Here is a 15,741-nt window from a genome sequence, read left to right on the forward strand (position 1 = left end):
TACAGAACATTATTCCTAACAAGGTGTGGCTGAGCCACTGTGTGTGTGTTACGTTATGTTTTGTAGAGTATAAGGGTCTTATACGTGTCATGTATACTCTGCAAGATTCCGTTAGTTAATCTCAATAGTAAAAGGTTGCCTGTTGCACAATACCGTTGTTATGTTTCTTGCTCAGGGTAGATTCTCTAATATGGGGATCCTGGGTAAGTGGAGGCGCTGCACCATGATAAGTAAGGGTATGACCCCAGGCTCCCCCACAGCGGAGGCTCAGAGCTCCTGAAGCCACAGGTATACACAACACCAGTAGTTCCTTTAAAGCAGGGATTCACAAAAAGGGCTACATATATATTACTTTTCGGTGCAACTTTATTTGCTTCATACTGTAGCACCTACTTGGGACACATAGCAGTCTGGCGACACTTATGCGCTCTAATTTGGTTTTTAATTGTATATATATATTTTTTGTGTTTAGTTCAGATTTCAATAAAATGTTATTATTTTGATTATTAGAGCAGTGTGCATTCTGCCAGCATTTTAGCATCATATAGTTTCATCCACAGAAATGTATGTATGTATCATTTTAGTTCTACAGTACCAACAATGTACACAGCACTTTACAACATTACAATACAAGGTAAATAATGACACAATAGGGAGAAGTGCAAGAGGGAAATGGCAACAGAAGGCAAAGGGAGCCCTGCAAAGCTTACAATGTGAAATCCATTACAATGACATTTATTGGGGGGGGGGGGGTCAAAGGTGAAGAAGATGGCGGTCTAGCTCAGGGACAAGAAGCCATAAAGAAGTGAGGTTCCAGGATATAAGACAGCTGAGCAGTTGCTGGAAGAGATAAGATCAGGATACAGTTCCCTCTTCCTCACTTTGCAAACCCTTCTCTTGCCTCACTGGCTGTTATTACACAAACCCTTTTCTCCTCCCCGTGGTGTCATCACCAGAAACCCCTCCTCCTCTCCCCCCTCTCTCTCTCTCCTTCTCTCCGGCTCAGAGGTCTCGCTGTAAACCCCTCCTCCTCCTCCTCTGCCCCCCCTCTCTCTCCGGCTCAGAGGTCTTGCTGCACTTTCTCCTCCTCCTCCTCCTCTATCAGCCGGATCAGGCCGCGGTGTTAGTTGCTGGTGAAGATGGTGCGGTACGTGCTGCTCCTGTGTGTGCTGATCGGGTCCCGGGTGTCCGGGGAGCAGGAGCTGGAGCAGCAGCAGCCGGACCCGGACCCGGAGGACCCGCACCAGAAACACCTGTACACGGCGGAGATGTTCAGTCACGCGGTCAGCATGGCGCCCCACTTCATCATGTTCTTCGCTCCCTGGTAAAGGGGGGCTGGGGAGGAGGGGGAGGTGTGTGTATCCTGTCCGGGAAACAAACACACACACACACACACACACACACACACACACACACACACACACATACACACACATATCCTCCTGGAAATGTCTGGGGTGCACATGTGTATGATTTATCTTGTTGGCACAGCAGACATGTATGTTACACGCTTACAGTATGTTATGTAGAAATGATGAGTATGTACAGGTACCAGATATTATAATATTGTATACAGGGGCCGATTTGGTTTATCAAAGGTGATAATTTCTCCCCCCCCCCCCCAGACTTAAAATGCTTCACTTTTGCAGGCGGGAGACTTGAATGAGTGTGTGGACTGTGGGTATATCTATATTTCCAGCCCTTGTCAATCCACTGCTGGATGAATTCCTCCCCAATGGTTTGTGTGTATATAATCTCTCTCCTATAGCACGGCTCTGTACTCAGGGCCGTGATTGTGACCTGACCTCCCCTGATAAGAGTCCTGCTCTCCCTCCCCTTTAACCCCATATGCTGCTAAGTGGCGCTGTGTCTTAATGCAGGCAAGGGGGGGGGGGGGGGGGGGGAGAGAAATCTGTCTGCAGTGAAGGGGACAAGCTTCTCTGCCAGGGGGAGGGAGGCCTTGCAGGCAAAATGGTGCAGTGGAGGTCCAGTGATTAGCTTGGATTGTGTGCTGATTGCGTCCCTTCCCGCTGAGGGTCAGCCACAGATTGAGGTGGAAACTGGACTGTCCCCACGTATTTGTTAAAAACCCATCGTTCTTTAAAATCTTTAAAACAATCCAGAGTATCTGCTCTGATCCTGCAGGGCCTGCATACTGCATGCTTTAAAACAATATAGCTGACCATCGCCACGCTGTTTATCATTTACCCCATAATGAGTTCCCTTATCCCAGGGTGCAGGATAAAGAATCTCCCCCCCCCCCCCCCCGTTTCCCAAATCCCTGTCTGAGCAATGTTGAAACGTTAGTCTGTAAAATGCACTGAAGGACAAGCGCTCTCCATAAGAAAGGTTAATTATTTCAAGATGCCGCCAGAGAGGTACCTCACTTAACTATCTGTAATGTGTACTAACTATTATTGCCTAATTGTAACACAATCACAATATGCCAAAACAATAGTTCTTTGGGCTCTGCCACAATCGTCCCTTATGCTATAGGAAGGAGAAAGTAAAATATCCAATCCTTTTTTTTATATTGGTCTTCTGTTACAATAATGAACCTATGGTTCATGTTCTGGCCTTGCTCTTATGTGTTAATGCACAGTTCAGTTAATTCAGTGTGGTGTTTAAATTCACAATGTTTGCCCGCATGGCACCAGGCCTGACACTGGGCTTCCTGCAGGTCACTGTTGCCTTGACATTAGCCTGGCTCTTTCCTTCTTTGGACTCTCTTGGCCTGAGTTGTTCAGACAAATGGGTGTGAGCTGCTGACGTGGCAGAGGATTCATTGCAAGAGCCTGTGTGGGTTGTTCTGCAGGATATAGTCAGCCTGGGATGATGTTGCCTGAAGTAAAGAGGGATGGGTCAGACTTGGTGATGCAGTAACAAGTTACATCTCTGCCCCATTTTATAGTCTTTCATATTACTCACACGACTGCTGATTTATTTTTATGATACAACATTTATTTATGTTGCATTAAAATTGAACAAACAATTGTTATCGGGCTAGAATAAGTCATGCAAGATTGAGGAGATAATAATTCTGACCTACGTTTTAAACGATGTAAGATCTCATTAAAAAATGACTGAGGATTTTCTTTTTAAAACATGTATAAGGCTTGTAGTATAGTGCGAGCGTGCGCATGGCGTGGCGCGTGTATTTCGTGTGTAGACAGTAAGCGATAACGTGCGTGGCTATGACATCACAGCGCTGGGCCGCACTGTGATTGGTTCATAGCATCACTTGGCGCGGCGACAGCACAAAAATACAATTTTCTTGTACTTTCTCTGGTCTGTCGCGCTACCGCTCATGGCTGCGCGCGTCCCTAGCATAGAAACGTCTGGCTAACACAGCCAATTATAATTTACGCGCGCACACTATATTACACGCCTTATACATAGAAACCTTGTTAAGAGCAATATTCTACATTTATATTGTCTGCCTTGGGTTTTTATTTGATTGCAATAGCACTAAGATTCCAGGTCCCACTCTACAAAGTTTTTAAATGACAAGTCCTGTATCCTTAGTAAAGCTTAATTTATGCTGCTCGGAGTGCATGGTTGATGCTGTTTTTCAACAATGAGTTGTAGTTCTTAAGGCATCAAGGGGCAGATTCCTAGCGCATTTAAATCGGTGATAATTCCTATTTAAGTCAAAAGCGGACTCCGCATTGGGTGTGCTAACCTGTCCTGGAACTTAATAAATCTGCCCCCAAGTTTTTAATATTTCTATGTTCTGTGAATAATTAATTATGGACACCCTATTACTTTTTTTTTACCTTTAATTGACGCAAATGCCAATAAGCTAAATAGAGAAACTAACCGCTCGACCTTAGTAATATGTGTGGTCTTATTAACAATAAAGATAGGAGGTGCATAAGGGAAGTAGTGGACGTATACAAAGCCTATGATCCCCCCCCGAGGGGGTCAAGAAAGATTCCCTAATAATTGCACTCGTCCATAATATATGAAAAAACTAAAACCAGACCTATTAGTCTCCAAATACAGTACATCTGTGTGTGGGTCACCTAGGATATATTATATCTGATACTGTATGATGGTATCAGTAACCATAAGGAAAAAAAACTCTAGTCCTTACAAAAACAACCTCACGGAGATAAAGACGAAAAATAATAACATTTTATTAACATATATTACTCGCTGTGCGTGAATAACTATTTGCAGTGATATGTTAAAATCCCCAGTGGTGAGGTCTGGGTACAGATATGGAGCTTCTAAATGACTCCTATTTGGTATATTGCCCAACACCCCTGAAGAAGCATGTAGAGACACGTGAAATGTGCGTCGGGTCTTATCGATGTCACCACGGCGTCCGTTGGTGATGCTGGATACAGAGGATTTCCACGCTGGAACCAGCTGTATAGCACTGGTTTATTTCCTTATTTGAATCTAAGTGATAGGATTACTACAGACGAGAATTACTTGTACACACTGTCCCCTCTGTCATACTATTCCCATATGATACCATCATATCGGCTATAATATATCCTAGGTGACACACACACAGATTTACTCTATTTGGAGACTAATAGGTCTGGTTTTACTTTTTCATATATTATGAACGAGTGCAATTATTAGGGAATCTTTCTTGACCCCCTCGGGGATAACAGGCAACTGCCAATAAGGCAGAATGTGCACCAAGAATCTGAACAAGATTTCATCCTTTTTTACGAAGGCAAAAGATCATTATAATTTTTACTAAGTGCTATTTACATTTTGTAAATTCAAAATGTAGCCTGTTCACTATGGTTAGATACAATGTATTCAATTATCCGCTGATGTTATTTATATAATGAACGTTTTGTTCATGAACGGGAATCACTGAAATAGTACGGACATAAAATAATTGACTTGGTGGTTCATGAAGACAATTCTGCTCTATCGTAGGTGTGGACATTGCCAGCGCCTGCAGCCAACCTGGAATGAGCTGGGCGATAAGTATAACAATATGGACAATGCTAAAATCTTCGTTGCAAAGGTGGATTGTACAATGGAAAGCTCGATATGCTCTGAACATGGCGTCCGAGGATACCCCACGTAAGTACTCGTGCACACAAGTATACACTTGACCCTAGTTCAATTGCTTTAGCTACAAACACTGCGACAGGGAGCTGCGGTGTAACATGGATGCCCTAGTGCGGACCAGTGTACCCTGCTCATGCACAGGACAGTGCCTGTTACTTCCTGGTTTGCCGACGCTAGCGTTTCGTGTGCTCATATGCTTTTTCAAGGCAGGGGACACTGGTCCGCACTAGGGCGTCCATGTTACGTCGCGACTCCCTGTCTCCGATCTATCCAGCACTTATGCCTTCAGGTATTGCTGCTTCGTAGGGGCTGTTAAATCCTCTATTTGCTCCTGATTAGCTACTTGCAGGGATACCCTGCTGCTGTGTGTCCCAAGTAGTTTAATTCTGTCGGGAGGTGCTGCAACCTAATTGCATGTTCATCCTGTGATGGTCTGTGAACATAGTCTGCACAGTCTGTGTTTTTAAATACAGCTCCCCACAGCACTATATACTATCTCGGGAGGCATATATTTGTACCTATACTTATGGTAATAACTTAGAGGGTACTGATCCCTTCAGTGTATGTACCTATAGCTTGATATCCAGTGCTATATGCTACTGCATACTACTGCAGATAGTGTCTACAACACTACATACTAGTGTCTACAACACTACATACACTACATACTACCATAGGGGACATATACTCATTCATATATGCCTATCGCTGATGGTATATTTTGGCTTATATATGGAGGCTACTCATCCCTATACTTTACACCTTTGAACTTTGGCTATTACCAGTACCTATGACCAGTGGTTGACAAATCACCAAAAAATCTACTTGCCACACAAAAAAATCTACTCGCCACCTAGTACCAAACGTGTGCTGCTTGGACCAATATTTACTCGCCCGGGGGTTAAATCCACTCGCCCGGGGCGAGCAAATGTATAGGTTTGTCGAACACTGCCTATGACCTATGGGCTACCAAGTATTATCCTTCAATATTAGATAACTGCCGTCTGAATTTTATACCTAGACTTAAATTACCAAACTACTGTGTGTTTCTAACTACACACATGAACTAGGTGTTCACCAACTTCCACGCAGCAGTCACTTATTGACTCAATTACACACCTCGCGGCACAATAGGCAGTTACCTTATATACTGTTTATTAGCTGACAGAAGGCTGTTACCTCTATTAGCTGATTTATATATGCTGGATCTGTAGTGAGGTTATCTCTGCTACTATTGAGCGAATCACATTCTTATAACTCTATGCAGCAGCTATACAGCTACCTACTGAGTTATTAACACTTCTCTAATGGAGAGGTAAATAACATCTCGCTATTCTTACTCTGCGTAAGGGTTTCTTGGTCTTTTTATCTACTCTGGACCTTCATCCAGATTCATTTAGTTATTTGGTATCAAGACCTATCCAATTATCCATATGCAAACTGTACAGTTACAGAGATGATTTAACCCCCGATTAGCCAACTGGACAAGGATTTATTTTTACCTTGCCTGCTGATTGTTTGGCGTGGCCTCTGTAGGTTCACCTGTACCTTACCGTTTTTATACATTTATAGACCCTAGCACTCATTATTATGCTGTTTGGATCATAGTGCGTCGATTACCTCCAATATGTAAAATTGGTCAATTAGTGTGTTTTTTTTATTTATTTTTACACGATTATCAATTCTCTTAGTAGGGTGGTTGAGTGCCCACAACTGGGTTTTGCTTTTTCTGGTTCTAGTATCTATTAATACTTAACCCAGAGGGGCACCTCCCTCTTTTTCCACTCCAGCTGAGCGAGGGTTACCTCTCCTGTTTGCAAAGTCTGTAATTGTTATCTATCTCTGTCTATCCCTGTAGTAGAAAGTTCTCTAATAGTTTTCCTGTTGTAGGCTTATGTTGCCCTCACAATCAGACTGATAATCGCATGTCTAGTGACTAATATGTTTCCGGTCATTGTTATCTTTCAGTCTAAAGTTGTTTAAACCGGGCCAAGAAGATGTGAAGTACCAGGGAGTAAGGGACTTTCAGACGCTGGAAAATTGGATGCTCCAGACGGTAAACGAGGAACCAGACGTGAGTGTGCAGGAAATCCTTTCTTCCTGATGGTTTCTGCTGTAATGTGCCGCCCCCTTACCGGGGATGGTAACACTTTGCTTTTGCCATGCATTGCCTGCTCATTTTGTACTGATTTAATCCACCATGAATGAATGTTATAAAGTCGGGTAATCAGAGTGTTCCCTGTGTATATAATTCATGTAATCCATTTATTCTTTGTTCAAACCTCTTCCATTAAGAGCGGACTTTTTATTGTAACTATACATTTCTTCCCTCCCTAATGTAGCTGTTGAGAAAACCTCTCCATGCATCCTGCACTTTTTTGTTTATATCTACCACAGCCCTGCTGTATTTGCCAATTTGCAAGCTCTTGGCAGCTTTCAGTTGTTCCCTCCTGTTATTGATGTTTAGGTGTGAGGCCTGTGGAATGAAATCCTCATTTTATGCATTCTAATGAGATCTGGAAAGTGCTAAAAATGTGCTTTGTAGAGTCTGCACCTTTTTTTTGTGTGTTGATTTTCATGCTTCATGAACAACCAGTAGCAGATCTATCTAGTCGGAAGATAGTTGGATGAAGTGAATTGCCTCAGCTTGTTCATTGCAGACGTGAGTGGTGTACCGCAATGTCTGGCAAATAACTGCCCATCCTAAACGCTGTCCCTCGCCTTGCTGTTAGCGGGCATTTTGCAAGTGTGAAAAACCTCATGGCAAAAGTGCATTGCTGATCATGCATCAACTTCTACTGTGTATCAGCGCAACATTCTCAGGATTAGGAGAAACTGCTTTCTTGTCCCACTTGTCTCAGAGCATAATGGTCAGGATAAACTGTATTTTGAAAGCTGTGGGTAGTGTCTGACTATATATGAGAATGTTTAACATAAGGAGAGAGATGGGGGGGGGGGGGGTTGGGGGTGTTGTCAAATATAATTGCTGTGTTGGACACCTGGAATACATTGCTCTTAATCTTGCTTATTCAGCAAGAGCACATATTTTGGAAATCATACCCTTAAAGTATGACCATATTAAAACAAATATACTTTTATTTTTGGTTCTATTATAATGTTTTATTTTTCTTTAAGTTGTTTTCACCCAGATCTGCCTGTCTCTTGCTTAGGAAATGAGACAGACATATATACCAAAATATCTCTGCACAGGTGTTTATTTGCATACCAACCACCAGAATGTTTTTAGAATTGTATAAGTGTTGAGAGTAATGTTCTTATAGTAAACGGACACCTTTTTTTTTTTTTTTTTTGTTGTTCCCTCTTCTATTTTTGTACATCATATAACATGATCTCCACTCATCCATATGGATGGATGTATATTTGCAAAAAAGTTTCTTGTAGAAGTGCCCCCTGTACAACTTCTATTTTACAACCCAGGTTCCAAAATCCTCTGTTCATAGATCATTCCCAATATATTTTATTAAAATATCAAAGTAGGAAAAGTTGGTTGAACCATTTAGTATACTTATACATAAGTGGATTGTTTTTTTTTTTTTTTTGTTCCCCTCCCCCTTCCATTAAAGGTTTTATTTTTTTTGAGGGGCGGAGTAAATGTATTTTGACTTGGAGAACGTTCATTATGTTGCATAGACTCAGATCTATAATCTGTGTCCGGTTTTGCCATGCCGTTTACCAAGCAGTCATGTAACCGTGTTCTGGTAAGTTCTGACACCGAATTGCTGTACTTTTTAAAGAATTCCACATGTTGATTTGTATGTGGAATACAACAATTTGTTATGAGATAAAAGGGAGTCCGTAATGGTGTGCAGACAGTATAGGAAACGTTCACCGCTCTGGATAAATTCAGAATTTAGACTGAAGCAGGTTGACCTCATTGCGGTTTGTACTTCCCAAGCCAAGATGTTTCCTGGCGCTGCCAAATTACACCACCTACGCATATATGTGTTTGTCCTACAAAAGGCATGGCAATGGGAAATCAGTCAGTTGTGCCATTGCCATGAATATTTGGATGCACATTACCTCCAAAAGAAAAGCATTCAAGAAACAGGCAGGAACCTAGAATAGTCTAAACGTTTTTAACCTGGGAATTGTGAGAAATCGCCATCTGCCATTGGTATAAAATTCTGTTGCCAGGAGGTGGCAGTCACCGACGGTACAGACCCTCCTACTGTCAAACGGAACCAATTGCAGGAGCGTGTCACTGGGCACATCTGGGTGACGGATGCATGGTTTTTCTTTTCCGAAAATCAGACACCCTAGTTGGTAAGCCAAGGTTTGGTTTCCTCCACCTTTGTGAGGTCACGGTTTGTTCAACAAGACCTGGCACAGGCAGAGCCTCCACCTACTTTTATTGGCGCTTTGGCAAGTGTGAATGGAAAATTTAGTCCCTGCCCCCCTTCCCCCTTTAAAAGTCCTAGTTGAAAAAAAGGTGGGGAAAGAAACCGAAGTTTCCAGACCTTTTAAATAATGGGGAAACCTGTATTGCTATTTAAAATTATTTTTTTGGTCTTGTATGTATGTATGTATGTATGTAGGACAATGTGTATAATTCTACATCCTTATCTAAACTGGCAATCATTTGGTGCTCTTGTTATAAATCTGTCAAAATCCTGATTGTGTGCCTAACAAAATGGCTGCTTCAGTCAGTGGTATGCAGCAGCTGCAATGTATCCCTATATTACCAAGGTAACATATATTGTTCGTTTGCAGCTCCAATGGCTGGGAACATTGGCAACAAATGATCACCAACAGGAAAGTGTTGCAAATATCTTGCACTGCTGGGGAGGTGGAATAGAACCTGCTGTAGAAATCAAATGATGCTTAGTATATTAAAATTAATTTAAAAATGGCAGTAAGGGTTGAATTTTTTTTTAAAAGTCACTATCTAATATTACAGAACTGATTTATTAAAAAAACAAAAACCCATAAGATTTCACATTTTGCGGCTTTTAAGCCTGATTAGATTATTTTCGGTGGGTCCGTTTGTCAGCCAAGTGGCGCGAACTGTTTTGTATCTTTACCGTAGAAAAATAAAGTTGTTTTTGGGGCCTTATAAACAAGTGCTGAATATTTTATTCAAAGTTCCAGTTACTTTGAAGTGCCTTCCTTTTAGAATATATTTTATTCACTTCATGCACTGTTCAGTTGCAAAACAGCCACATCCGAGCTCTTGATGTATGCTCATTTTATTGAATATTTGCTTCCGTCCCCTCACTTTGCATTTCTTTCCGTAGCAACCCGAGGCTGAACAAGAGACGCCAAAGGCCCCAGAACCCAAGCAGGGCCTGTACGAACTCACAGCAGCAAGTTTCAAAGATCACATAGTTGAAGGTAGCTTTCATGCCCATTTAATAACATGTATGATACTGTATACTTGAGATATCTTAATGAGGTAATCCAAGGTGTGTGTGTGTGTGTGTGTGTGTGTGTGTGTGTGTGTGTGTGTGTGTGTGTGTGTGCACATTGTGTGCTCATTTGCATGTCATTTCCCAGAATCCCTGGCTGCGGTGGGAGCACTGTATGCTAGGTGATAATGGTTGAAAGGCAGGGGTGCAGACCTGTCCAATGTGCTCACAAGTGATATTCTTTTTTGGCTATATCGATCTCTTTAAAAAGACAAAAAAAAAATCCCCATCTTGGATTGCTCCTTTCAAGAAACTGTTTTACAGATGTAGCTCCTATTGTGTGCCATGGCGATCAGTGAAAAAATTGCTTCCACGGGCTTGGTGCGTTGTCAAAAAAATAATATATATATATATTTTCCCACAACAACTGGGGAGAAAAGGACCCCTATAATGAGAGCACTCAAGTATAGGTGATACTGGAAACTAATGGACCTGATGGAGAATCGTAACATGTAATGATGAGTAATTTAAAAAACTATTTTAATAGGAGAAATCCTCAAATAAAATAAGGTTTATATGGATAGCCCTCTAACTGAGGTGATCCTAAACAAATGGCGAATTAAAATATGGTAAGGGGATAGGAGAGGTAAGTCCTATAGGTGTAATAGGTGCTCATAAGGGCTTCACTAACCTCTGATGAACCACAATGCTGATTACCAAGGTAAGTGTGTGGTAAGTATAAATGCTGTATATTGCTGCAACAGACAGAGACTTGGTGAAATGTTATATGAACACCCACAATGCAGTTGTGACTCCAAGAGTCAAACAATGCCCTAGGACAGATGGGCACACATGTTTGCTAGCAGCCAAGAACCTAAAACTAACTAGTAATTCCAAGTCCAGTGCTGCGAGTCAGACAAGTTGGCAGGCAATAAGTGTCTGCCAAAGTGTCAGATGACAACGTCTTTTGCCCGGAGTCCTGTCTAATGCTAAACACACATATTCCTAACAGCAGTTGTGGACCAATGTACAGGTAATGAAGACATCAGAGCAGACAGCACATAAACACTGTATAACCAAACAGTGTAGCAGATGGGATGTGTCTACAAACAGTGTATCACAGACCTTGCGTCTCTTGTGCTGACACTTAGATACAATTGTATCAATAATCCTCTTAGCAAGTATATCACTTATACCCTTTACCAAAGGAACACAGACTGTGAGAGTCTGTGTACATAACAAGTCTTTTATAATAAAAAAAATACTTAGATTTTGTGCGGTATGCGGTAGTGGCGGCCCGGAGGTCTCGGGGAGTCGTCACCTATGACGTCAGTACGTCCCTTGCCGACGTACGTTTCGCGGGAATGCTTTGTCGAGGCTTTTACAGATGTAGCTCCTATTGTGTGCCATGGCGATCAGTGAAAAGATTGCTGCTTCCACGGGCTTGGTGCGTTGTCAAAAAGTATTTCTATAAATATATATATTTTTCCCCCCTTCCCAAGTTAATTGAGTAACTTGTGGATAGAGACTGCATAATCGTCCACAGCTATGCAAATCCCTACTGAGACTTCCAGTGGATCCTTGTGTTTATGTGAGTTGGGTTTTAAGGCCTAAATGTTAAACCCATCTTTATTGTGGGACAAACAATACAATTATTTATGGCATTGCACAATGAAGTGCGGGGTTTTTTTTTTTTTTTTTTTTCTCCCCAATAAGATGCTAAATTAACGATTGTTCACCTGCACTTGCTAAATTGAAAGTGAAACGTTTCTTTATGAAATGGTAACTAATTCCACATCTTGCTAAACACCACCATTTAATTGTTGCTACGTGAAAATGCACGTGATGGTTCACACCAACGGCAGCAGCTCTCAATATCATGCAAATATCAAGAGCAATGACTTGTGGAGGCAGCATATTTGTGTTGTTATTGTTGGACCAGGATGTGGTGCAGGGCAGAGATGCGTGTCCTGGCGCTGTGCAACTTCTAATGTTTGCAAACTGTACAAAGCGTTGCTGCTGCTGATCTATTTTGATGAATGATTTGTCTTAATGAGCAAAGAGGCCTTTTTTGAAACTGTCCCTACAACTTATGATCAATGCATTTAGTAAGAAATAGAGACTGTAAGATAATCATATTATGGCCCATATTTACTACATGCTGCTGTAGAATAGAGCACCTTCAAAAGCTGGAAAGCACCTTGCTGTCTATTCAAGTATCTGGGCCAGAGGGTGTCTCATAGCCCAACACTGGTTAGTTGGTATGATCCTATGTCTCCTCATATTTTGGGAGAGGACAAGTAATGGCTCATTTTTAAAGAATAAGCCTGTGAATTAAATGTTTTTTTTTTTTTTTCAGGAAACCATTTCATCAAATTCTTTGCCCCTTGGTGTGGTCACTGCAAAGCTTTGGCCCCTACCTGGGAACAGCTTGCGTCCTCATTTCAGCATTCTGAAACTGTCAAGATTGGCAAGGTACGCGAAAAGTGTAAAAACCCCATACCAAGAAGCAACAATGGGAGCCCTGGAAGCGCCTTGAGCAGGACTAATTGGACAATGGCGCTTGCCATCCGGAGCACTGCAGGGCTCCCCTCTTGGTTTTACTACACGCTGGTTTGGATTTCAGCTCCACAGATCACATTCTGTTACTGTTTGTCTTTTTAATCCTTGACTTTCTGTGAGATTTGTCAGCATGCCAAGGGTTGCTGCATTCATTCCGTGCCCTGACTGTTACTGAGTGCTGGCTTGCGAATACATGAAATCCCTGTCAAGTGGTAGAGTATGCAGGTGTGCACGAACCATTTCACAGCTCTTGAAATATTGGCGGTACAAAATTAGTAATGAGTTTCTTGGCTAATTCTTTCTATAGCGCTGGGTACAGTTGGGATTAAGTTTTGTATCCCATTTGTGATCAATGTCTTTAGAGGGATGTACTCCTTTTTATGCCATGTTTCTTCCTTTCAAATGTTTGACTGACCATTTAAAATAACCCCCAAAAAGTAGCCAATATTTGCTTTATTATTTTTCATGGAAATTATGTTTTTCATTTTTTTTTTTCTCTTGTACTATTCATTTGACACGTTTAGCTTTACGTTTTCACCACGGAGTCTTGTGATCCCATATTTGGGATTGACTGCCTTGTTCTAAGTAGCAGCAAATTTTAATTTTACATTAGTTGTTGACCCAACACCATAATAACAGGCTTATTATTTGCACGTGCAGGGTCCAGCCCTAATAAGTAAATTTTCCAATATTTTTATTTTTTTAGGTGGATTGCACTCAACATAATGAATTGTGCTCTGGCATCCAAGTGCGTGGATATCCTACTCTGCTGTGGTTTAGAAATGGAGAAAAGGTAGGCCAAGGATGCTTCACTCATTGGCATGTTACTTAAAGATTCTCAGCTGAGGTCTTCATGTGATTCATGTATTCTTTATATTTTTCTTTTGTGAGTCCTGATTACAGTCTGCTTTAAGATTATGTTGCTGCTTCATGCATTGCAGTTACATTGTATGTGCTTCGTGCAAGTTGTGCTTATTGAATAAAAGGGCTGAATACCAAACATTCAATAAATATCATCCTCATTCTGCTTATTAATGCAAGGTGCTCTCTTTTAGAACATTATATCTTGCAATTGGTTGGTTAATTGTGTTAACCAAAGTGACTTTTGGCATCTTGCACATTATTTACAAATGCTAGAACTTAGAGGTACAGCACTTCTGATCGAAGTCTTCTAGTAGTTCAGGAATACACTTCGGTATGTTACTCCCTAGCTATCGGCATGGTGTGCTTCATAGATCTTTCTCTGGAGTTGTTTCCCATGCTTTTTCTGTTGGTTTGAGATGATACTGTCTTTTGCAGATGGACCAATATAAGGGCAAGAGAGATCTGGACTCTCTAAAGGATTATGCAGAAAGCCAATTGAAAGTCGACGAAGACAATGATAACAATGACGACGATGACGATGACGAAGCAGAGCATGTCCCACCACAAGCTGAGCAAGCAGCAGAGGAAGTGAGTATGAGGTGGTATCATACTTGTGAAATAAATGCTTATATGTTCACAGCAAAGCTGGTGGTTGAAGCGTAGACCTGCACATATATAGCTGGCCTCTTTAACTCTCCATGGAGCACTTTCAAAGGTTTAACCAAAACTGATTCTAATTAGGAATGTTGTGGACTTCTCTTTTAATTGGTTAAAGTTTAAACGGATTCAGACCGACGTAATACAACAATGTGGGCACAATCTGTTTCAAGCTTCTTAAAGCAGCAATACGGGTTAACTAAATTTTTTTACAGGATTGATGAAGGGGGTCTTCAGAGCTGAACGCCATTAATTTCAAACTCCGGGACCCCGTGCTATCAGATGTCTGCCTTGGTGGGGGGCACCGATATCTCTGCAGAGTTTAAAGGTCCAGGTCACACGGCCAATAGGAAGCCGCACTGAATGACGTCACGGCTACCTATTGGCCTGCGGGACATTGAAAACGTTAGGCACACTTTCTCTGCTTGCTGGGATACTTGCACGTCACTTCTATGGACGGTAAATATCTCTGGAAGGGGGGGGGGGGGTCCAGGAGCTGAAATTGGCACAATCCACCCCCGGAGAACCCCCCCCCACTCCCCCGGCACCTACTTCAATCCTGTAATTGGGTCTGTGTATTTTGCACAAATGTATCCCAACATCCAGTACAAGTACAATGTAAGGATTCTTGTGGGCAACCACGCTAATCAAATTTGGGTTATGGTTGATGGCATAAGAAAAAGAAGGGGGAAAAAGAATTCAGATCTCAAAAGTGAATCCGGTGTGGTCCATGCTGGTGTCTAAAATCCATTTCTGTCTCTCTCAGACCAATGTCCTGTCTCTTTCTGAAAGTAACTTTGACCAGACTGTTGCTACAGGCCTCAGCTTTATAAAGTTCTATGCCCCCATGGTGAGTATATTGGCTCTGGAAAGAATCTGTTTTCACGTTTAATGGAGGTGCATTGTGTAGACTGTTGCGCCTTCTGGGGCTTAAAGTGCCACTTGTGTGCCCTCAACCCAATTTTTTGCTTGCGTAGATTTCTTTTGCTGAATTATGCAATGCAGTAAACAACCAGTTTTCTTTCAAGGTGCGGACACTGCAAGAATCTGGCTCCTGTCTGGGAGGATCTTTCGAAAAAGGACTTTCCTGGTTTGAGCGATGTTAAAATCGCCAAGATAGACTGCACTGCTGAGCGTTCTCTCTGCAACAGGTTCTCTGTAAGTTTGTACATCTCATCTTATAGGGGTCCATGTTAAATGGATAAGAAGTAAAAAGTGAAACACTCTGCTCATGTGCCTGACATTTCCC

General features: G+C 41.8%; 1 protein-coding gene across 1 annotated transcript; it reads left to right on the forward strand.

Moving 5' to 3' along the window:
• The first annotated feature begins 995 nt into the window (after nucleotides 1–995).
• On the forward strand, nucleotides 996–15,399 carry TXNDC5 (thioredoxin domain containing 5). The gene is made up of 8 exons (XM_075585742.1): nucleotides 996–1,324; nucleotides 4,906–5,055; nucleotides 7,012–7,117; nucleotides 10,299–10,395; nucleotides 12,769–12,884; nucleotides 13,678–13,764; nucleotides 14,271–14,423; nucleotides 15,259–15,399. Exons 1-8 carry the CDS (start codon nucleotides 1,140–1,142, stop codon nucleotides 15,382–15,384), a joined length of 1,020 nt encoding a protein of 339 aa, XP_075441857.1. The 5' UTR covers nucleotides 996–1,139; the 3' UTR covers nucleotides 15,385–15,399.
• The last annotated feature ends 342 nt before the right edge of the window (nucleotides 15,400–15,741 follow it).

This window comes from Ascaphus truei, chromosome 2 (genome assembly GCF_040206685.1).
Source record: "Ascaphus truei isolate aAscTru1 chromosome 2, aAscTru1.hap1, whole genome shotgun sequence".
Lineage (NCBI taxonomy): Eukaryota > Metazoa > Chordata > Amphibia > Anura > Ascaphidae > Ascaphus > Ascaphus truei.

Coding starts and splice junctions, on each gene's coding strand:
- TXNDC5 (XM_075585742.1), top strand. CDS start 1,140: ATGGTGCGGTACGTGCTGCTCCTGTGTGTGCTGATCGGGTCCCGGGTG. Junction 1,325..4,905: donor ATCATGTTCTTCGCTCCCTG/GTAAAGGGGGGC, acceptor GCTCTATCGTAG/GTGTGGACATTGCCAGCGCC. Junction 5,056..7,011: donor GGCGTCCGAGGATACCCCAC/GTAAGTACTCGT, acceptor GTTATCTTTCAG/TCTAAAGTTGTTTAAACCGG.